Genomic DNA, 24,532 nt, shown 5'->3' on the forward strand with positions numbered 1-24,532 from the left:
CAGGTATAGTGGCATACTCCTGTAGCCACAGCTACTTGGGAGGCTGAGGTGGGAAGGATCACTTGAGTCCAAGGAATTGAGGCTGCAGTGAGCTCACACCACTGCACTCCAGTTTGGGCAGCAGACCAAGGCCCTCTCTCAAAAAAAAAAAAAAAAAAAAAAAAATTGTATAACTTGATGCATGGTTTAACAACTCAGTTCCATGGTCCTTAACAGCCAAGCGGAGGCAGTACAGTGTAGCATTAAGAGCAGGGCTTTCCCCTGTGGAGTCTGTCAGACTGCATTAATACCCAGGTAATTGCCATATGTTCTAAGGCTTGAGAATACTAAAGTTTTGATTTTAACTTTTGAAAATGATATCTTTATTAAATTAGGCCACATGCAGAGATTACTCATATTTTTCTACTAAATTTCTTTCTGGTTTACAACCTTGTTCCTCTCCCTTTTTTCTTTCTTTTTTTAGGTTATCCAGACTACTACTCAGATTGCCAGCTTTAAGACTAATGAATGCTACCATCACTGAAGAATTGTTTTTCAAAGGTCTCATTGGCAACATACGAATTGACAGTGTTATCCCACATATTTTGAAAATGGAGCCTGCAGATTATAATTCTCAAATAATTGGTCACAGCATTTGAAAGCTGCGACTGCAGTGCTGTAAACTTAACTGTTCTTTGCCAGAACATGAGACACCAAATTGAACTCATTGCTTTTGGGGCATCTGGAAATTTTTACTTTAGAAAGTAACCAGAATCCAAGGTATTTTTATTTTAGCTTCCTTAAGAATTCTTGAAGTGACTGGGCAGGCAGCAGAAATTAAATCAGTTTTTCTTCCTGATTCCTTTAAATGAATATGAAACACTACAAATTTATTCTTGGTGAAGATGATACCTGAAGCTGTCACCTCTTGATTATCTAAGCACTCATTCTATTTTATAAAACAAATAAATTAGTCTCTTTTTTCTGAATTGTGTTCTAGTCATATTTAACTTCATTACAAACTAGTAAAAATACTTAATGGTCAGAAATACCTAAGGAGGAGTTAGTTCCTTGCATTTTACTCTGCCATAATAATTTTTGTTTAATTACCGTATCAAAATAAGATTATTTTATGCTTACTGGTATAATGACAGTATTAGAACTATAGGAAATAATTGAATATATATTTTTTGTCTTCTGTAACTATCATGGTGTCCCTTAGCATATACCACTCTCATTGCTGGCAGTGAGATAGGCCATTCATGATCTTAAGAGTTGACATTTTTAATGTATATTATTAGTTACAAGCACTTTATATAGCAGAAAATTGTTTTTGAGAATAAGCTAGTGTTGATATTTTAATATTTTTAACTTACTGCTCATGTTTTTGTTTTTGTTTTCATTTATAGAGGTGGGTTTCACTATGTTGCCCAGGCTGGTCTCAAACTCCTAGGCTCAAGTGATCCTGCCTCAGCCTCCCAAAGTACTGGGATTACAGGCGCGTGCCACCGTGCCTGGCCTACTGCTGTCTTTGAAAGTAATAGAGACTAGCCAGGTGTGGTGGCTCATGCCTATAATCCCAGCACTTTGGGAGGTTGAGGCAGGCAGATTGCTTGAGCTCAGGAGTTTGAGACCAGCCTGGGCAATATAGCAAGACCTCGTCTCTGTAAAAAGAAAGTAAGTAGTAAAGACTAATTGAGCCCAAAATGTTTCACTGTTTCAAAAAAGATATTTAAATTGTTGCTCTTTCATTCCATAAAAAGGATCTGATCTCTCTCCCACTTTTCTGAGCTGAGTTAGAGCTTCCCAAACCTGTCATGTATGGGTTTTAGCCAATTTCTTTTAGATCACTAAAAAAACTCACCCAATTTGTCAAATAATGGATTTATCATAGCCAGTACATGTTCTCAAGGCAAGTTTAAACATTATTTGAAGCTATTGATAATTTTTTAAAATAAATATTCACTGATTTTTTTCACTGTAAAGCATGGGAGGGCTGCTTTAACAACAGTGTAAGAATCAGCCTGAAGCCTTGTTACTGCTACAACAAATTCATTTTAGACTCCTCGGATGTCTTCCACAGTAATTTATTCTTTTAGCAAACCTGATATAACTGTTTCTTTGCTTTGATTTCTTGATGAATTATTTTGGTATGTTTGTTGATTTTTAAAGTAAACACGGATAATGCACTCAGAGTACATTTTTTGTAAAGATTTTTGCAGTAGAAGAAAAGCTGAAGTTATTGTGGGGATGTGGATTTTATTGCTTACTACTTTATAGTAATCAAAAGTTTGAAAATATCAACTTACAGTCTTTACCAGTTTACTAAGGGAAAACTTTTTTCCCTATTTAAAACATGATCTTAGTCAACAATTTTATTTATAATTCTCAGCTAAAGAAATTACATTTAGTATAATACTCAAATGGAAAAATCAGTAGTTTATACCTTTATAAATACAATTTAGTAAGCCAAGGAATCAGGGAAATAATCCTTTAAAATAATGTACTAATAGTTAAGATGTTTCAGGTGTTTTTTCTGATTAAATTTGTTACTATATTTGGAAGACTTTTTAAAACTATATTAAAATGTGACATGCATTACAAATTTCTGTGTCTTACCAATATATTTGTAAATATATTATTCATTTTCCTTTTCAGTGATTGCTTATCCTTCGTTTGTTCCGTTGTGGTTTCATCTATAGCAAGTATAGATCTGCTATATTAAGATCGCCACTGATACAATAGATGACTCTTAGGTGGGGTGATTTTAATTAAAGTACTTCCAGGAAGAGAAAAACATGGAAACATTTCTATGTCCTATATTTTAGGATTATTTACAATTCAATTTGAAGACTCCCAGCTGAATACTGCAGATTAGCTTTTGTTTTCTTTCCTGAAATCTCAGTAAAATGTCCATAAAATATAACTACACGATGACAAATGGAACAGGAGAGAAGAAATCAAAGGATAGAGTAAAGTAAATTTTTGGAAAACAAAATGCAAATAGAGAAAGAATGACTGATTTAGTAGAACCAGAACTAAAGAAGCTTTAACTGAGTGACTGCAAATGGCAATGCAATGAGAAAGAAGCCAGGATACCAGACAAGATGCTCAGTACCTTGAAGGAGCCAGTGCTCAGATGCAGAGATGATGCTTGAGACATAAAAAAAAATAGATTGGTTGCAAGTCTGGATACAGAATAATTAGACTGTCTTTCCCCAGCCCTACTTAAGTTGGGTGGAGGCCAGGCACGGTGGCTCATGCCTGTAGTCCCAGCACTTTGGGAGGCCGAGCGAGGCAGATTGCTTGAGTCCAGGAGTTCGAGACTACCCTGTGTAATGTAGTGAAACCTCATCTCTACAAAAAAAAAAAAAAAGGTGGCCACTTTCTCTCCTCCCTTTTCAAGCAGGAGGAGGCCAGAGATAATTCTTCTGAGAAACTGAACTGGAAGAGCATAGGACTTACAGGATACCAGGGATGACAGAAGGTGTGAATAAGATACAGGGTTGAAAATGTGGAGGAAGTGAAAATCCGCATTTGGAGGCTGGGAGCGTTGGCTCACGCCTGTAATCCCAGCACTTTGGGAGGTCAAGGTGGGTGGATCACAAGGTCACGAGTTCAAGACCAGCCTGACCAACATGGTGAAACCCCATCTCTCCTAAAAATACAAAAACTAGCCGGGCATGGTGGCACACGCCTGTAATCCCAGCTACTCAGGAGGCTGAGGCAGGAGAATTGCTTGAACCCAGGAGGCAGAGGTTGCAGTGAGCCAAGATTGCACCACTGCACTCCAGCCTGGGCAACAACAGAGCGAGACTCTGTTTCAAAAAAAAAAAAAAAGTCTGCATTTGGTTGATATGTAGGCTTCCTACCCTTTTCCCAGGATACTGGCAATCAAGTACAGTTTTCTCTGCCAGGTTTTTTTTCTTTGGAGAAGCTAAATGGCCCCAGAGAAAAGATCTCCATTTTGGTTATCCCTTAATGATAAAAAATAAATAAAGCCTGTTTGCCACCTTATCACTCTTCAATGAAGCACTCCAATTACCAAGTCATGTGTGTATGTATTGGGTTTCCATTCAGCTCTTTAGTGCCCTATTATTAAATGTGAACTTACAGCCCAGGATAGCCAGATACTTGAGGAAAATCTCTACATGAGAGACCAGACAGGAGGGGTGGGGAGCAGATAAAAAACGCAAAGATCAGAAAAATATTCCCCAAATATAATTAATATCTTGAGAGAAACCAGATGTATCCATAAAAGGAGAACAGAATTTTCCCAAAAAAAATTTGGAGCAAGGAATTGCCCCTAGAAATTAAAAACGATAGTCAAGGCAATTCATTAGAAGGATTGGGAGATAAAATTGAGGAATTCACCCGGAAAATAAACCCAAAAGACAAAGGAATAGAAAATAGGATAGAAATTATAAAATTAGAGAATCAAACAAGGTCTTTTTTTTTTGGCAGGGGGCGGGGGGGTTGAGTCTGTGTTGCCTAGGCTGGAGTGCAGTGGTGCGATCTCGGCTCACTGCAGACTCCACCTCCCAGCTTCAAGCAATTCTGCCTCAGCCTCCCCAGTAGCTGGGATTACAGGCACACACCACCACACCCGGCTAATTTCTTTTTGTTTTTCGTAGAGACAGGACTTCACCATGTTGGCCAGGCTGGTCTCAAACTCCTGACCTCAAGTGATCTGCCCACCTCGGCCTCCCAAAGTGCTGGGATTATAGGTGTGAGCCACCGTGCCCGGCGAAGGTCTTAACACTTTCAACACTAAGAGCTTAAGAAAGGGAAAATAGAAAAGACTTCAGAAAAGGAAATTATTAAATAATGTAAGAAAAGTTCCACAAAAGGACGCCTGTCTGTGGGTGGAAATGATCCACCATTATAAATTTTAAAAGATACAGCATCTTGAAATCACAATATAGTCAAAGAAGACGACTGCTACTTTTAGCAGTATAGAGGAACAGATACTCTGAAGGCCTTTGATCTATTAGCTGAGTTCACCAAATTGAGATAACTTCCTAAAGAAGGCTAAGGTTGTTTCAGGTCAGTAGTATCCCCTGTGTCGTGGCAGAAGCAAGTGTAAATCTTTTCTGGAGAAAATATTCATAATTGAGATCAGAAGTTGAGAAAGGAAATATTTTTGGCTTCATAGGCCATGCAATGGCTGTTAAAACGACTCAAAAAGTGCTAAAGTAACTATACACAACATAAATGAGTGGGCATACCTGTGGTCCAATAAAACATATACAAAAACAGGCAATGGACTGGATTTGGCTCTTGGAGTATAGTTTACCAACCCTTAATTTAAAATCTTGATATTCTCACAGATTAGGCTCAACCAAATATGAGTACACAAAATTATCAAACTCACAAGGAAATAAGCAATACATAAAGACCCTCAAAGACAATATTAGGTATTAAAATTGTCACATGCAGAATGTAACTATATGATATGTTTTAAGGAGAAAAAAAATTGAATCTAAAAGTAAACAAGAAACAGGAGCAGCAAAAATAACCAAGTAGATTTGAAAAGCCAAAAAACATTTAGAAAAAATGTACTAAAATTAAAAAATTAATGCCTGGTGAAAGATGCCTTGAATGCATACATTTAACCCTAAGTTCCTTCTAAAACTGCATTAAAACAGCTAAAGGTTTATGGGTTGTTTTTATTTGTTTTAGACACCAAGTCTCAATGTGTTGGCCAGGGTGGAACTGCCGGCCTCAAGCTATGCTCCCACCTCAGCCTCCTGATTAGTCTCCCAGCCTCCGGATTAGCTGGGCTACAGGTGTGAACTGCCACACCTGGTTTGCTTTATGGTTTTTGTTTGTTTTTTAATGCATCTTACAAAGACAAAAAAATGGGACAAATAAATGATAACCACAACTTTTTGAAAGCTAAAAATAGATTAGTAGTGATGCTCCTAGCAAACCTGAGAAGGACTTTTTATCCTGCAGTTGTGGACAGCTGCAAAGCAATCTGATTTGTACCACAGATCCTCCAAAATGCTCTTGTACTGTGACATCTCTGGAGGGGAAGAAGAAGGATTTGCTGAAAGTATTTTGGAAGTAAATACACACCCACCAGAATGATAAAATTTTAGTCTGGTGAAACCAAACGTAGAGTATGTGGAGTAAAACTATGGGTGTTGATGGAGGGAGTGTCGGTACAATAAATTCAGGAAAGATTTTGCATTAAATAGAAAGTTGAACATGCATGAAATTATCCTAGAGAAACACATGTACCAGGGGGCATACAAAAATATTCATCTCAGCATTGTAAGAGCAAAAAAGGAAAACTGTTCAAATATCCATTGACAGGAGAATGGATAAGTTAATTGTGGTATAATCACCCAATAGAATACAACACTAAAAAAGGAATAAACTGTAAACATGGGCTAATCCCCAAGATACAATGTTGTATGAAAAAAGCCCAAAAGTATACAAAACCATAATTTAACTGGTTTACTGAAAACAGGCAAATACATTGTTGAGAGGTATTTATGTGGGAAAGCTAATTTTGTGAAAGCAAAGGAAATTTTAATACTAAATTAGAATACTAGTTACTTCTGAAGGGGTAGGAAGAGGATAAAAACAGCGAATACAAGGGGCTTGAAAAGTATTGACAGAGTTCTATTTGCTTTTAAACAAGCCACCCTAAAACGTAATGGTTTAAAACAACATATATTGTGTTCATGAATATGCAACATGGACAGAACTTGGGAGAGACAGCTTGTCTCTGCTCCTTTCAGCCACAGCTAGGTCAGCTCAAATAGTGAGGTTGGAATCTATGTAATCATTCACTCACATGTCTAGAAGTTGATAGTGACTGTTTGCTGGGACTTCAGGTGGAGCTGAAGCCAGAACACATACCTAGTCCTGTTTCCTTTCCTCACAACCTGGAGGCTAGGTTCCAAGAACAAGGGTTGAGAAGACCACGTGGGAGCTCTGTTACCATTTCTTGCCTGGCAGTAGAATTCATCCAGTGTCAGGCAGGGGATGCAGGCTCATGCCTGTAATTCCAGCACTTCGGCCAAGGCGGGCAGATTGCCTGAGCTCAAGAGTTCAAGATCAGACTGGACAACATGGCAAAACCCTGTCTCTACAAAAAAAAAAAAAAAAAAAAAAAAAAGCCAGGCCTGGTGGCACGTGCCTGCAGTCCCAGCTACTCAGGAGGCTGAGGTGGTAGAATCGCTTGAGCCTGGGAAGTGGAGGTTGCAGTAAGCCAAGATTGCACCACTGCACGCCAGCTTGGGTGACAGAGCGAGACTACGTCTCAAAAAAAAATGAAAAAAACACTAATTCAGTGTCTTCTGCTGCATTCCACTCATTGAAGAAGTCACAAAGGTCTGTGCTGATGGAAAAGGAGGGGAAATAGACTCCACCTCCTGATGATGAAGTGGCAAGCTTCTGGAAGAGCATATGGAACCAGAAATACTAGAAATGTTTCCCTCACTTGGGGGGAAAAAATATTGCATCTCAGCAGCCTCACTTGGAAACCCAGGTAGAGAAGGCTTACCTGGACAAGATTGGGGCCTGGGAGGTCGGGGGTGGTTTTCATCTTATGGAATTGTTTACAAAGTGATACATAAGAAATCATAAGAAGTTTAAAGGATTGTAACATCTTAAGCTGGGCATGGTGGTGCATGGCTGCCCTAGCTAGTCTGGAGGCTGAGATGGGAAGATGGCTTGAGCCCAGGAGTTGGTGGATGCAGTGAGCTATGATGGTGCCACTGCAGTCCAGCCTAGGTGACAGAGTGAGACCCTCTCTAAAATTTGAAAAAAAAAAAAAAAAAAGGCAGGAGGGTATCATCTTTGACCTTCAAACTTGTATGGGCAGGAGATGGCTAAGAAAACTACTCAGCTACAGACTGGACTCCATTTTGTGGGCAATGAAGGGTAATTTCCATGTGGCTGCTGCAGGAAGTGTTGAGAGAGGAAGTGCCAGGGAAAAGCCAGATGGTCTTTTCTAACCTACCGTCAGAAACCAAGCAACACTGCTTTCCATGTCATTTTATTTATTGATGCAATAAATAAATCCCACCGGCATTCAAGGGAAGATAAACTATGCCCTTTGACAGGAAAGTGGCAAGATTCTGGAAGAGTTTAGGGAATCAAAGCTGTTTTTTCAGCCCTTTTTTGAAAACTTCAATCTCTGATACTATTCTACTTATTAAGCTGACTGTAGATTCTTAAGATCAAATAGGCACTTTTGTATATTCTGCAATATTTGATAGAAAAATAAATCCTTATGTGGAAAAAATGAGGTGCTGTTAGATCTCCAGATCTCCTCCACAATTCCCTGTATCCAAGGGAGGGGAGTAAGCCCTTGAAAAGTTGTAAACACTAAATTGTCCTTACATGGATATGTAACAGAAAATTTAGTAAACTATATATGAAAAATGGAACAGGAAGTGGGGGGGGGCTAGGTGTGAGGAGGGGAGTGTGTGAAAGCCCTAAAAGTCCTCACCTATGTTGAGAAGTCAACAAATAATGCCTAAAGTTGGAAAAAATCTAGAAATATTATAAGCATGTAATTTAGAAATATGGTAGGGAATAACAAAATAAGCTAAAAGGGTTGGAAGTAGTTGTTGCTAGGAGTGGGAAATCAGTTCAGAAAATGGAACTATATGATTTCTTCAGTGAGGTACATATGTTCAATGTACTAAATTTAAGAGGGAAAATGTTCAAAATGGATGAGTTAAATTGAAGCTAAGATCATTGAAGAAAGAATTAAGGTTTCTGGCAATGCTTGTTCACATGAACATGTCAGTATTATCCAACTGAATTCTGTATATCTCTTTAACTTTAGTTTGTTCTATAATAACAATGTTGATATCAAGTTAATGACAAAAAAAAATCAGAGCAGGATACTATGAAAAAGAAGAGAGACCGGCCGGGCACAGTGGCTCACACCTGTAATCCTAACACTTTGGGAGGCTGAGGCAGGCGGATCACAAGGTCAGGAGTTCAAGACCAGCCTGACCAACATGGTGAAACCCTGTCTCTACTAAAAATACAAAAATTAGCTGGGTGTGGTGGCGCATGCCTGTAGTCTTAGCTACTTGGGAGGCTGAGGCAGGAGAATCACTTGAACCTGGGAGGCGGAGTTGCAGCAAGCCAAGATCGCGCCACTGCACTCCAGCCTGGGCAACAGAGTGAGACCCTGTCTCAAAAAAAAAAAAAAAAAAAAAAAAAAAAAAAAAAGGAAGAGAGATTAAAGAGTTCTTTCTTTCTTTATTTGTAAGCATTCTTTAAACTGAAAATCATGTTGAAAAAATCTATATCAGGACTGATGGACTGGACCCAGACAAGGAACAAATTAGTGAACTGGTACATAAATGCCAAGAAATGGTTCAGAATGTAAAGCACAAAGATCAAAATGGAAAATACGCAGAAAAAAACAAAATATACAGGTAACATTAAAAAGATATAGGGGATCAATCCAGAAGGGCCAATGTTCACCTAATACCCAGATTTCGGAAAGAAGTAACAGAAAATGTAGGGGAAAAATTATTTAAAACAATTTCTACTGCTAAAAATGGCACATCTCCAAATTCAAAGATGATGCTGAATTCCAACAAACATCAACTACAATAGCCCTAGATAAATTTTCATGGAATTTCAGAATTTTAAAGACAAATAGAAAAATCTGAAAAACTTCAAAAGATTGAAAAACAGGTTTTTAACAAATTTGTATCAGATTGGCAGCAGGATTCTCATCAACTATGTTAGAGGTTTTGGGGTTTTGTTTGAGACAGGGTCTCACTCTGACACCCAGGCTGGAGTGCAGTGGCCACGACCATAGCTCACTGCAGCCTCAAACTCCTGGGCTGTAGCAATCCTCCTGCCTCAGCCTCCCAAGCGGCTGGGACTATGGGCATGCACCACCACACCCATCTAAATGTTAGATATTAGAGGACAATGGAGGAACGCTTTCAGAGTTCTGTGAGGAAACTATCTTGAACCTAGGGTTTTATGACCAGGTAAAGGATCAATCAAGGGAAATGTTATCTCCTACATGCATTTTTGAAAAAAGTCTCAAAAATGTGCTTTACCAAAACAAACAAAAAAAAACAAGCAACCCTAAATGAGAGAATTCTAAGAAAGAAAAATATGCAGGATCCAAGATAAAATAAGACTCATTTATTTAGAAACACAATGAAAAGAAATCCCACAATGATCATCCATTCATGCATGAGGCCTAAAGACAACTGATGAAAATTAGAACAGGAAGTCAGAATGTTCTGTGAAAAATTTGCTCAAGAAGACATATGTCTCTATTGTTATTTAGAAGTAATTTATCAAACTAACCTTTATTGAGTACTTATGATACACCAGGCACTGTGTTAAGTTTTTTATGTGCCTTATTTAATGCCTACAGTGATCTCATGAGGTGGGTAATATTATTAACCCCATTTTACAAATGAGTAAACTAAGGCGTAAGCAACTTGCTCAATATAGCTAATTAGTGATTGATAGGGTTTGGCTTTGTCCCCACCCAAATCTCATCTTGAATTGTAATCCTGTAATCCCCACATGTTGTGGAAAGGATGCTTTAATTATGGGAGCAGTTACCCTCATGCTGTTCTCATAATAGTGGGTGAGTTATCATGAGATCTGATGGTTTTATAAGGGGCTTTTCTCCCTTTCCCTCTGCACTTCTCGTTTCTGCCACCATGAGAAGAAGGATGATTTTGCTTCCCCTTCTACCCTGATTGTAAGTTTCCTGAGGCCTCCCCAGCCATGCTGAACTGGGAGTCAATTAAACCTCTTTCCTTTATAAATTACCCAGTATCAGTTATGCCTTTATTAGCAGCGTGAGAGGGTACTAATACAGTGACAGAGTTGAGATTTAAGCAACCATAAACCGTGGAGTAGGGCTCCCCAGAAGAAAGACTGATTGCAGGTCCAGGGTAGGAAATGTATAAGATGAGCTGGGAACATCTTGTCACACCAAAAATAAAATAATGATAATAAAACTATCAAAGATGACTAGATTGTGTCTCAGAAACTCAGGAACCAACCTGAAGAGGTCTCTACTAACCAAAGATAAAACAATTTGGTAACTGATAAGAATAATAACTGCAATGGGATGAAACATATCGAACATTTAAATCTATAAATACATATTATACTTTAAAAATGCTAGAGACACCAGGTGCAGTGGCATGTGCCTATAACCCCAGCTACTTGGGAGGCTAAGATGGGAGGATCACATGAGCCCAGGAGCATGTGACCAGCCTGGGCAACATATTAAAACCCCGCCTCAGTTTGAAAAAAAAAAAAAAAAAAAAAAAAAGCTAGGGACAACATAACCATTAAGAAAATACCTATAAAAGATACACAAGGCCGGGCGCGGTGGCTCATGCTTGTAATCCCAGCACTTTGGGAGGCCGAGGCGGGTGGATCACGAGGTCAGGAGATCGAGACCACGGTGAAACCCCGTCTCTACTAAAAATACAAAAAAATTAGCCGGGCATGGTGGCGGGCGCCTGTAGTCCCAGCTACTCAGAGAGGCTGAGGCAGAAGAATGGCGTGAACCCGGGAGGCGGAGCTTGCAGTGAGCCGAGATTGCGCCACTGCACTCCAGCCTGGGCGACAGAGCAAGACTCCGTCTCAAAAAAAAAAAAAAGATACACAAAAGAAAATGAAAAAGGAATGGCAAATTGCTACCAAAAACCCAATGAAACACAAGGGAAGGTGGCAAGAGAGGAAAGAGAGACACAAAACGACAGCAAAAAAATACAGAAAACAATTAACAAAATGCCGGTAGTAAATCCTTCCCTATCAGTAATTACTTTAAATGTACAAGAATTAAACTCCCCAATCAAAAGACAGGGTAGCTAAATGGACCAAAAGAAAAAAAAAAACCCACCAGAATCCAACTATATGCTCTCTATAAGAGATTTACGTAGGGTAAATGTAAGGACACACATAGGTTGAAAGTGAAAAGACAGAGAAAGGATTTTTAATGCAAATGGTAACAAAAAAAGAGGAGTGGCCACACTTATATCAAACAAAATAGACTTTTAGGTCAAAAACTGTCACAAGAGACAAAGAAAGGGATTACCAAATGATAAAAGGGTTAATCCACTAGGAAGATATAACAATTAAATATGCACCTAACATCAGAACACTCAAATATAGGAAGCAAACACTGACAGAATTAAGGAGAAATAAAAGCAATAGTAACACAATAAAAGTAGTTTTCAAAACCCCACCTTCAATAATGGATATAACAACCAGACAGGATATCAAAAAGGAAACAGAGGACTTGAACAATGCTCTAGAGCAATTGGACCTAACAGACATACAGAGAACATTCCACCTAACAATGAGACAATACACATTCTTGTCAAGCATACATGCAACATTGTCTGTGATAGATCACATATTAGGTCACAAAACAAGGTTTAACAAATTTTAAGAAGATTGATATCATACCAAGTATCTTTCCTGACTACAGTGGAATAAAGTGAGAAATCAAAAGCAAAGGGCTGGGATTACAGTGGCTCATGCCTGTAATCCCAGCACTTTGGGAGGCCAAGGTGGGCTGATCACAAGGTCAGCAGTTCGAGACCAGCCTGGCCAACATAGTAAAACCCCGTCTCTACTAAAATACAAAAATTAACCAAGTGTGGTGGTGTGTGCCTGTAGTTCCAGCTACTCGGGAGGCCGAGGCAGGAGAATCGTTTGAACCAGGGAGGTGGAGGTTGCAGTGAGCCAAGATCACGCCACTGCACTCCAGCCTGGGCAATAGAGCGAGACACCATCTCAAAAAAAAAAAAAAAAAAGAAAAAAGAAAAGAAAAGAAAAAGAAGTAAAAAGCAAAACAAAAACTGGAAAATCCACAAATATGTGGAAATGAAACAATACATTTTTTTAATACCAACCAACCAAGCAGCAGTGATAAACAAAAGAGTCTTGAGTAACCAATGCCACAAAGAAGAAATTAAAAGGAAAATACTTTGACAAATAGAAAACACAGGGCAGGCACGGTGGCTCACACCAGTAATCCAAGCACTTTGGGAGGCCAAGGTGGGAGGACTGCTTGAGGCTGGGAGTTTGAGGCTTCAGTGAGCTATGACTGAATGACTGCACTCCAGCCTGGGCAACAGAGTGAGATCCCATCTATAAAAATAAAGAAAAAGAGGCCAGGCATGGTGGCTCACACTTGTAATCCCAGCACTTTGGGAAGCTGAGGCGGGTGGATCACAAGGTCAAGAAATCGAGACCATCCTGGCCAACATGGTAAAAACCTGTCTCTACTAAAAATATAAAAATTAGCTGGGCATGGTGGCGCATGACTATAGTCCAGCTACTCGGGAGGCTGAGGCAGGAGAATCACTTGAACCCAGGAGGCAGAGGCTGCAATGAGCTGAGATCGCACCACTGCACTCCAGCCTGGCAACAGAGTGAGACTCTGTCTCAAAACAAACAAACAAAAATTTAAATAAAGAAAAAAAACCATCTGAACAGATTCATAACTAGTAAGGAGATTAAATCAGTAATCAGAAACCTCCCAACAAAGAAAAGCCAAGGAATAGATACTTCACAGGAGAATTCTAGCAAACATTTGAATTAATTGAAAAGTTAATACCAATCCTTCTCAAATTCTTCCAAAACATTAAAGAGAAGGTAACACTTGGCTGGGCACAGTGGCTCACATCTGTAATCCCAGCACTTTGGGAGGCCAAGGTGGGAAGATCACTTAAGCCCAGGAGTTTGAGACCAGGCTGGACAACATAGTGAGACCCCATCTCATTAGAAAAGAAAAAAAAAAGAAGAAAGAGAGAAAGTAACACTTTTGGTTTTTTTTTGACATGGAGTTTCACTCTTGTTGCCCAGACTGGAGTGCAATGGTGCAATCAGCGCACTGCAACCTCCACTCCAACCACCACCTCCCAGGTACAAGCGATTCTCCTGCCTCAGCCTCCCGAGTAGCTGGGGTTACAGGCACCCACCACCACACCTGGCTAAATTTTTGTATTTTTAGTAGAGACAGGGTTTCACCATGTTGGCCAGGCTGGTCTTGAACTCTTGACCTCAGGTGATCTACCTGCCTCGGCCTCCCGAAATGCTGGGATTACAGCATAAGCCACTGCACCTGGCCAAGGTAACTCTTTTAAACTCTTGTTTTTTTGAGACAGAGTTTCGCCTCTGTCATCCAGGCCAGAGTGTGATGGTGGAATCTCAGCTCACTGCAACGTCTGCCTCCCAGGCTCAAGCAGTTCTCATGTCTCAACCTCCTGAGTAGCTGGGATTATAGGCACACACCACCAGGCCCAGCTAATTTTTGTATTTTTAGTACAGACACCGTTTCGTCACATTGGCCAGGCTGGTTTTAAACTCCTGGACTCAAGTGATCCACCCGCCTCAGCCTCCTGAAGTGTTAGAATTAGAGGTGTGAGCCACCACGCCCAGCCTAAACTCATTTTATGAGGCCAGCATTACCCTGATACCAAAACCACAACAGATACTACAAGAAAACTATAGATATCCCTGACGGGTATTCATGTAAAAATCCTCAACAAAAATACTCACAAACTGAATTCAACAGCACATTAAAAGGATTATATGGCTGGGCATGGTAGCTCACTCCTGTAATCCCAGCACTTTGGGAGGCTCAGGCAGGCAGATCACCTGAGGTCAGGAGTTCAAGACCAGCCTGGCCAACAAGGCAAAACCCTGTCTCTACTAAAAATACAAAAATTAGCCAAGCATAGCAGCAAGCGCCTGTAATCCCAGCTACCTGGGAGGCTGAGGCAGGAGAATCGCTTGAATCCAGGAGGCAGAGGTTGCAATAAGCTGAGATAGCACCACTACACTCCAGCCTGGGCAACAGAGTGAGATTCTGTCTCACAAAAAAAAAAAAAAAAAATGGATCATACACCATGGCCAAGTGGGACTTGACTTATTCCTGGAATGCAAGGATGGTTCAACATACAACTATCAATCAGTGTAATGTACTACAAATGGTTTGCAACTGATCATGACTTGACTTACAATTTTTTTGTTTTATGATGGGTTTATTGGTGTTTACAATGCATTTTTTTTTTTTTTGGTTTTTTGTTTTGTTTTGTTTTTGAGACAGGGTCTTACTCTGTCACCCAGGCTGGAATGCAGTGGCATGACCTTGGCTCACTACAACCTTTGCTTCCCAGGTTCAAGCAATTCTCCAGCCTCAGCCTCACAGGTGCATGCTACCATGCCCAGCCATTTTTTTTTAATTTTTTGTAGAGATGGGGTTTCACTTTGTTACCCAGGCTGGTCTTGAACTTCTAAGCTCAAAGCAATCTGCCTGACTCAGCCTCCCAAAGTGCTGGGATTACAAGTGTGAGCCACCCCACACCTGGCCTCGGTGCATTTTTTTTTTACAATGGGCATGTCAGAATGTAATGCCATTTTAAGTTGAGAGGCACATTAACAGAATGAAGAACAGAAACCATATTATCATCTCAATTGATACAGAAAAAGCACTTGGCAAAAACACTCAACAAACTATGAATGAAAGGAAATTATCTCAACCTAATAAAGGCCATGTTTGAAAAGCCCACAGCGAACATCATATTCAATAGTGAAAAACTGAAAGCTTTTCTTCTAAGATCAGGAACAAGGCAAGTATGTACATTCTTGCTACTTCTATTCAACATATTACTAAAAGCCCTTGCCAGAGCACTTAGGCAAAAAATAAATAAATAAAAGCTGAAAATTGGAAAAGAAGGGCCAGGTACAGTGGCTCATTCTGTAATCCCATCACTTTGGGAGGCTGAGAAAGGAAGATTGCTTGCTTGAAGCCAGAATTTCAAGATTAGTCTGGGCAACACAGCAAGACCCTATCTCTACAAAAAACTTTTTAAAAATTAGCCAGGCATGATATTGCATGCTTGTAGTCCCAGCTGTGCATGAGGCTAAGGCAGGGGGATCACCTGAGCCCCAGCTTGGGTGACAAGGGGGAAACCTTGCCTTAAAAAAAAAAAAGGAAAAGAAGTAAAATTATCTCCATTAACAAATGATATGGTCTTATATGTGGAAAACCCTAAGGATTCCATCAAAAAATGGTTAGAACTAATAAATAAATTCAACAAAGTTGCAAGGTACAAAATCAACACACAAAAATCAGTTGCCTTCTAAATACTAACAATGAACAACTCAAAAAGGAAATTAAGAAAACAATCAAATTTAAAATAGCATCAAAAAGAATAAAATATTTAGGAATAACTTAATCAAGTAGGCAAAAGACTTATATACTGAAAACTACAAAACAGTGCTGAAAGAAATTAGATGCAAATAAATGGAAAGACATTCGTGTTTGTGGATTGGAAGACTTAATATTGTTAAAATTAAAATCCCATACTACCCAAAGTAAGTTTACAGATTCATTGCAATACCTGTCAAAATCCCAGTGCCATTTTTCTTTGCAGATTTTTTTTTTTTTTTTTTGAGACGGAGTCTTGCTGTGTTGCCCAGGCTGGAGTGCAGTGGCGCAATCTCAGCTCACTGCAAGCTCCGCCTCCCGGGTTCGCGCCATTCTCCTGCCTCAGCCTCTCTGAGTAGCTGGGACTACAGGCGCCCACCACCACGCCCGGCTAATTTTTTTGTATTTTTAATAGAGACAGGGTTTCACCGTGGTCTCGATCTCCTGACCTCATGATCCACCCACCTCGGCCTCCCAAAGTGCTGGGATTACAAGCGTGAGCCACCGTGCCCGGCCCTTTGCAGATTTTTAAAAGTCCTAAAATTCATACACAATCTCAAAAGACCCTGAATAGACAAAACAATCTTAAGAAAAATAAAGCTGGAGGCCTTCCACTTCCTGACTTCAAACATTGTACAAAGATGCAGTAATCAAAACAGAGTGGTATTGGCATAAGAACAGACATATAGACTGATGGAGTAGAATAGAGAACCCACTTCCTGACTTCAAAACATTGTGCAAAGATGCAGTAATCAAAACAGAGTGGTATTGGCATAAGAACAGACATATAGACCAATGAAACAGAATAGAGAACCTAGATTTAAACTCTCAAGTATCTGGTCAAGTGATCTTTGACAAGGGTACCAAAGCTACATGGTGGGGAGAGAATAGTGTTGGGAAAACCGGACATCCACAAGCAAAAGAATGACGTTCAACCTTTATCCTACACCATATACCAAAATTAACTCAAAATGGACTAAAGACCTAAATGTAAGACCTGAAACTATAAAACTCCTAGAAGAAAACAGGGGGGAAGCTTCATGACATTGGATTTAGCAGTGATTTCTCAGATATGATACCAAAAGCACAGACAAAGTAAAAATAGACAATTGGGGCTACATCAAACCTATGAACTTCTGCATAGCAAAGGACACAATCAACAGAATGAAAAGATGACCTAGGGAATGGGAGAAAATATCCATGATACATAAAGAATGCCTACAACTCAACAACAACAACAAAAAAACCCAATTCAAAAATGGGCAAAGGACTTGAATAAACATTTCTCCAAAGAAGATATACAGATGGCCAACAAGCATATGAAAACATGGTTAACATCAGTAATCAGGTAAATGCAAATCAAAACCACAATGAGGTATCACCTCATCATCCATTAGGATGGCCACTGTAAAAAACAAATGAACACAGGCTGGGCGTGGTGGTTCACGCCTGTAATCCCAGAACTTTGGGAGGCCAAGGCAGGTGGATCACCTGAGGTCAGGAGTTCGAGACCAGCTTGGCCAACATGGTGAAACCTCGTCTCTACTAAAAATACAAAAATTAGCCAGGGGTGGTGGTGGGCGCCTGTAATCCCAGCTACTCGAGAGGCTGAGGCAGGAGAATCACTTGAACTTGGGAAGGGGAGGTTGCAGTGAGCCGGGATCACACCGCTGCACTCCAGCCTGGGCAACAGAGTTAGACTCCGTCTCAGAACAAACAAACAAAAATACATACAGACACAGAAAATATGTAGTGTTGGTGAGGAGGTGGAGAAATTGGAACCTTTGTGCATTGTTGTTAGTAATGTAAAATGGTGCTGCCGCCATGGAAAACAGTATGGGGATTCCTATAAAAATAAAAAATAAAATTTCCATATGATCTAGCAATCCACTTCTGGGTATATATCCAAAAGAACTGAAAACAGGATCTTAAGAGATATCTGCACACCCGTGTTCACTGCAGTATTATTCACAATAGCCAAGAGGCGGAATCAGCAGAAATGTTTATGGACAGATAACTGGGTGGCATATACATACAGTGGAATATTATTCAACATTTATAAAAAGAAGAAAATCCTGTCATATACTACAATATGGATGAACCTTGTGGATATCATGCTAAGTGAAATAAGCCAGGTCCTAAAAGACAAACACCTCATGATTCTACTTATATGAAGTATCTAAAGTAGTTAAACTCTTAGAAGTAGAATGGTGGTTGGCAGGAGATGGAGAAAGAGGAAAAAGTTGTCCCATGGATATAAAGTTTCTGTTTTGCAAGAATAAGAAGTTCTAGAGATCTGTTGCGCGACAATGTGCATGTGGTTAACACTACTGTACACTTAAAAATGGTTAAAATGGTAAATTTTATATTTTGTGTTTTTAACCACCACTACCAAAAAAAAAAAAAAACAAAACAAAAAGCTAGGGAACTAAATTGTTATTTTGAAAACATACATAAGGGAAAGAATTGACTGGGTGTGGTGGCTTACACCTGTAATCCCAGCACTTTGAGAGGCTGAGGCAGGAGGATCACTTGAGGCCAGAGTTCAAGACCTACCTGGGCAACATAGCAAGACGCCCATCTCCAAAAAAAAAAAAAAAAAAAAAAATTAGCCAGGGGTGGTGGCACATACTTAAATGGGAGGACTGCTTGAGCACAGGAGTTTGAGGCTGCAGTGAGCTATGATCACACCACTGTATTTCAGCCTGGGTAACAGAGTAAGAGCCTGTCTCTAAAATTTAAAAAAAAAAAAAAAAGGTAAGAGAATCAAGCACCTATACTGGCTTTCCTATATTAATTTGTATCTCAGGAGCCAAATAGTTGAAGGGAGGTTTCTCTTTGTAGAAGAATTGTGGTTAACAAATAAAGTAATATTGAAATTATTTAGGCTCAAGCGATGCTCCCATCTAAGCCTCAGCCTACCGACTAGCTGGGACTACGGGCACGCGCCACCACATCCAGCTAATTTTTAATTTTTTTTTCTTTCTTTTTTGTAGAGACAGAGTTCTCACTGCGTTGGCGAGGCTGGTCTCGAACTCCTGGGCTCAAGCGATTCTCCCAACCCGGCCTCCCAAAGTGCTGGGATTACAGGAGTGAGCCACCGCGCCCACCAGAGCCAATTATTTTTAGATGAGGAAACTGAAATTCCCAAAGGAGGAAGCCCAGTGTGAGAAAGCCTCGTCTAGGTGAGCTTTCCAGCATATGCCCGCCTTCTAGATTTAACCTCTGAAAACTCTAAATTTTAAGGTACCTTTGCTTCCAGAGGAAACCAATTCTGCCTACTTGGGAAGCCAGAACATGACCGCGTAGGCAAGACCTAGCTCTGCGCACGCGCAGAGCCACCACGTCGGGCGTTCGCTTGGGAACCTTATGGGCGTGGGCTTCCTGCGGCTGAGTGGCAGCTTCCACCCGGTGGGTTTTGCTTGGCGCACCCGGGAGGCGGGGCCTGCGGGGCAAGATGGAGTTAGTGCAGGTGCTGAAACGCGGGCTGCAGCAGATCACCGGCCACGGCGGTCTCCGAGGCTATCTACGGGTTTTTTTCAGGTAGGCGGCCAGAGCCATGCTCTTGGCCTCTGGGGCTGGACTTTCGCTGGCTGATTTCTGGGAAGGGGGCCCAGGCTCGGGTCACCTTGGAGAATCCACAGCTCTTGTCAAGGACAACCGCCCCAATCTCTGCCTTGCCACCCCCAGGCTGGTCTCTGTCCCATATATCCCCAAGACAAGACCGAAGCTATCTGTAGAGTCAGAGCTGTGACACGGAGGAAGGGGCATCTGGGCTCCCCTCCTTTCCCACGCCCTGGAGAGTACTGAGCATTACAAGACATTAACTCAGTGACCTTGGTAAAGTTTTTTTCCCTGCACTGCCGTACGGTTCCCTTTCTGTAAGGCATTGAAGGTAATAATAATGGTCCCTTCTCTTCCTGACATTCACTGATCCCACGAGCAGCATAGTTTCGCGGAAACCTAAATGGAGACCCAGAGTGGAATGAAAGAGCCTGGAGACCTTCGTATCATTGTAAGAAGATGAAATACTTTGACTTTTTGATTTCCTGAAGGTTTTGCTAATTCCAGTGCCTCCTGGCTGATGGATAGTAGATATAAGTAGTCCTGTAATCTGAAGAGACTACATTTATATTTTTAGTGTAAAATTTGGGCACATCAGTTGTCAATTCATCTTTTCCCATCCCTAGCACTTCATTTTGCTAGTTGATGCAGCAGCCCTTGTGTCAGAAAGTTGTTACTCTCACTTTATTTCCATTTATGTTTTGAACTAAGAATCATTCTAAAATGTCTGTTTTCTTTTGGGTATTCACAGGACAAATGATGCGAGGGTTGGTACATTAGTGGGGGAAGACAAATATGGAAACAAATACTATGAAGACAACAAGCAATTTTTTGGTGAGTGCAGTATTTTTTAGTATGAATAATTGGATTGGGATTTGATTTGAGTCTGTTTTCCATATTATGCAAGGAGCTTTTACAAAACACCTGGAAAAGGATGAAAAACTCAATAGAAAATGAAAAAAGATAATTTACAGATAAAAGAAAAGTAGCCAATGAAGGTATGGAAAAATGCTCATTCTCACTTGTAACAACAGAAATGCAACTTTAAAAACAGTGTTACATATTTTTCACTTATCAAATTTTGAAGTGTTTTTCTTCTTTTTTTTCTTTTTTGAGATGGAGTCTCGCTCTGTCGGCCAGGCTGGAGTGCAGTAGCGCTATCTCGGCTCACTGCAACCTCCGTCTCCTGGGTTCCAGCGATTCTCCTGCCTCAGCCTCCCTGAGTAGCTGGGACCACAGGCGGGTGCCACCATGGCTGGCTAATTTTTGTATTTTTTAGTAGAGATGGGGTTTCACCATATTGGCCAGGCTGGTCTTGAACTCCTGACATCGTGATCCACCCGCCTTGGCCCTCCAAAGTGCTGGGATTACAGGCGTGAGCCACTGCGTCCAGCCTTGAGTATTTTTCAAGCTGATAAATCCCAATGTGGGCAGAACCATAGAAATATATAGGTTAATGCAGTCTTTTTGGAGGGATAATTTGGTAATATTTGTAAAAATTTACATTGCACATATCCTTTGTCTCAGCACTTCCACTTTTAACAATTAATTAGGCGGGGCACAGTGGCTCACGCCTGTAATCCCAGCACTTTGGGAGGCCAAGGCGGGCGGATCATGAGGTCAGGAGATCGAGAGCATCCTGCCCAACATGATGAAACCCAGTCGCTACTAAAAATACAAAAATTAGCTGGATGTGGTGGCGTGTGCCTGTAATCCCAGCTACTTGAGAGGCTAAAGCAAGAGAATCACTTGAACCAGGGAGTCGAAAGTTGCAGTGAGCCCAGATCCCGCCACTCTACTCCAGTCTGGCGACAGAGCGAGACTCTATCTCAAAAAAGAATTAATTCTACAAATATTCTTGCAAACCAAACACGCATCACAGCATTGTTTTATTATGTTTTAAAAATTTATTTATTTATTTAATGTTGAGACAGGGTCTCGCTCTGTCATCCAGGATAGAGTGCAGTGACTCGATCATGGCTCACTACAGCCTCAACTTTCTGGCCTCAAGCTGTCCTCCTACCTCAGTCACCCAAGTACCTGGGATTACAGGCATGTGTCACTATGCCTGGCTAATTGTTTAAAAAAATTTTTTTTGGAGAGACGAGGTCTTGCTATGTTTCTTAGGCTGGTCTTGAATTCCTCGGCTCAGGTGATCCTCCCACCTCAGCCTCCCAAAGTGCTGGAATTACAGGTGTGAGTCACTGTGTCTGGCCACAGCATTTTTGTTTGTTTTTGTTGTTGTTATTTTGAGACAAGGTCTCACTGTCGCCTAGGCTGGAGGCAGTGGTGTGATCTTGACTCCCTGCAGCCATGACCTCCTGGGTTCTAGCCTTCCTCCTGCCTCAGCCTCCTGTGTAGCTGGGACCACAGTCATGCACCACCACACCTGGTTAATTTTTTAATTTTTTTTTAAAGAGATGGGGTCTCACTTTGTTCCCCAGGCTGGTCTTGAACTCCTGGGCTTAAGCCATCCTCCTTTCTCAGCCTCCCAAAGTGCTGGGATCACGGGCATGAGCCACCGTGCTAGTAAATTTTAAAAGCAACATTAGTGTGCGTAAGTTGGATACCGATGAATTAAACATTTTTTAGAATACTTTGTTTTTTTCTTTTTATTTTAAGTTATAGGGTACATGTGCACAACGTGCAGGTTTGTTACATATGTATACATGTTTTGGAATACGTTGTTGTTAAGAATGATATAAACCTATAAATTTAATATAGAGAGATGTCAAAGATGTGTGTAATATAAAAAAATTCCAGTTGCAGAACAATGTTTGGTATCCTTAAAAGGAGAAAATACAGGCTTTTTGTGTGCATGTTAAATTTTGGAAGGAAACTCAATAAATTCATAGAATCAGATGATAGAGATTCAAAATTCTGCCCCTCCACTTTATAACTTTGTGACCTGGTTAACTTAATTAACTTCCCTACCCCTCAGTTTTCTCATCTGTAAAGTAGAATAATAATAATATGTGCCTCATAAAGCTGTATTAAAAGATGAAAAGTGAATGGGAGGAACTTATCGTGATGTAGGGTTTCTCAGCCTCAGCAGTGTTAACACTATGGGGCAGATAATTCTATTCATTTTTTGGTTTTTTATTTCAATAGTTTTTGGAGTACAGGCGGTTTTTGGTTACATGGATGAGTTTTTTAGTAGTGAGTTCTGAGATTTTGGTATATCTGTCACCCGAGCAGTGTTACACTGTATCCAGTATGTAGTCTTTTATCCCCTTGAGTCCCCAAAGTCCTTTATATCATTCTTATACCTTGGCATCCTCATAGCTTAGTTCCCACTTACAAGTGAGAACATATGATATTTGGTTTTCCATTCCTGAGTTACTTCACTTAGAATAATGGCCTCCAGCTCCATCCAAGTTGCTGCAAAGGCCATTATTGCTTTCTATTTTATGGCTGAGTAGTATTCCATGGTGTATATATACCACATTTTCTTTATCCGCTCATTCATTGATGGGCATTTAGGTTGGTTCCTTATTTTTGCAACTGCAAATTGTGCTGCTATAAACATGTGTATGCATGTGTCTTTTTCATGTAATGACTTCTTTTTCTTTGGGTAGATACCCAGTAGTGGGATTGCTGGATCAAATGGTAGTTCTGCCTTCAGTTCTTTAAGGAATCTCCTTACTGTTTTCCATAGTGGTTGTACTAGTTTACATTCCCAACAGCAGTGTAAAAGTGTTCCCTTTTCACCACATCCACACTACCATCTATTATTTTTTGAATATGGCCATTCTTGCAGGAGTAAGGTGCTATCGCATTGTGGTTTTAATTTGCATTTTCCTGATAATTAGTGATGTTGAGCATTTTTTTCATAGGTTTGTTGACTGTTCATATATCTTCTTTTGAGAATTGTCTATTCATGTCCTTTGCCCACGTTTTGATGGGATTGTTTTTTTCTTACTGCTTTGTGTGAGTTCCTTGTAGATTCTGGATATTAGTCCTTTGTCTAATGCATAGTTTGCAAATATTTTCTCCCGCTTTGTGGGTTGTCTGTTTACTCTGCTGATTATTTCTTTTGCTGAACAGAAGCTTTTTAGTTTAATTAGGTACCATTTATTTATTTTTGTTTTTGTTACATTTGGGTTCTTAGTTATGACTTCTTGCCTAAGCCAATGTCTGGAAGAGATTTTCTGATGTGATGTTCTAGAATTTTTATGTTTTCAGGTCTTAGATTTAACTCTTTGATCCATCTTGAGTTGATTTTTGTATAAGGCGAGAGATGAAGATCCACTTCCATTCTTCTTCATGTGGCTTGCTAGTTTTTCCAACACCATTTGTTGAATAGGGTGTCCTTTCCCCACTTTATGTTTTTGTTTGCTTTGTTGAAGATCAGTTGGCTGTGAGTATTTGGCTTTATTTCTGGGTTCTCTATTCTGTTCCATTGGTCTACCTACCTACTTTTATACCAGTAGCATAGTGTTTTGGTAACTGTAGCCTCATAGTATAATTTGAAGTTGGGTAATGTGATGTCTCTAGATTTGTTCTTTTTGCTTACTATTGCTTTGGCTCTGTGGGCTCATTTTTGGTTCCATATGAATTTTAAAATTGTTTTTTCTAGTTCTGTGATAGAATGATGATGGTATTTTGATGGGAATTATATTGAATCTGTAGATTGCTTTGGGCCATATGGTCGTTTTCACAATATTGATTATGCCCATCCATGAGCATGGGATATGTTTCCATTTGTTTGTGTCATCTATGATTTCTTTCAGCAGAGTTTTTTAGTTTTCCTTGTAGAGCTCTTTCACTTCCATGGTTAAGTATATT

The 24,532-nt window shown here is 40.2% G+C and overlaps 2 protein-coding genes across 4 annotated transcripts in view; both read left to right on the forward strand.

Annotated features, from left to right (window-relative positions):
- The window catches only part of NR2C1 (nuclear receptor subfamily 2 group C member 1), a 52,866-nt gene extending 50,282 nt beyond the window's left edge, over positions 1 to 2,584 (forward strand). For 2 of the 3 annotated variants that reach the window (XM_030819834.1, XM_030819833.1), the window contains one exon: positions 464 to 968. In XM_030819834.1, the coding sequence (XP_030675694.1) occupies positions 464 to 638 (175 nt within the window). In that variant the 3' untranslated portion in view covers positions 639 to 968. Of the gene's footprint in view, positions 1 to 463 lie in introns of all 3 variants that reach the window. The other variant, XM_030819832.1, reaches the window with a different exon arrangement.
- A 17,026-nt stretch (positions 2,585 to 19,610) lies between these two features.
- The window catches only part of NDUFA12 (NADH:ubiquinone oxidoreductase subunit A12), a 42,040-nt gene continuing 37,118 nt past the window's right edge, over positions 19,611 to 24,532 (forward strand). The window contains exons 1-2 of the mRNA XM_012500286.2: positions 19,611 to 19,723; positions 20,496 to 20,578. Of these exons, the coding sequence (XP_012355740.1) occupies positions 19,638 to 19,723; positions 20,496 to 20,578 (169 nt within the window). The 5' untranslated portion in view covers positions 19,611 to 19,637. The remainder of the gene's footprint in view (positions 19,724 to 20,495; positions 20,579 to 24,532) is intronic.

This window comes from Nomascus leucogenys, chromosome 10 (assembly GCF_006542625.1).
Source record: "Nomascus leucogenys isolate Asia chromosome 10, Asia_NLE_v1, whole genome shotgun sequence".
Lineage (NCBI taxonomy): Eukaryota > Metazoa > Chordata > Mammalia > Primates > Hylobatidae > Nomascus > Nomascus leucogenys.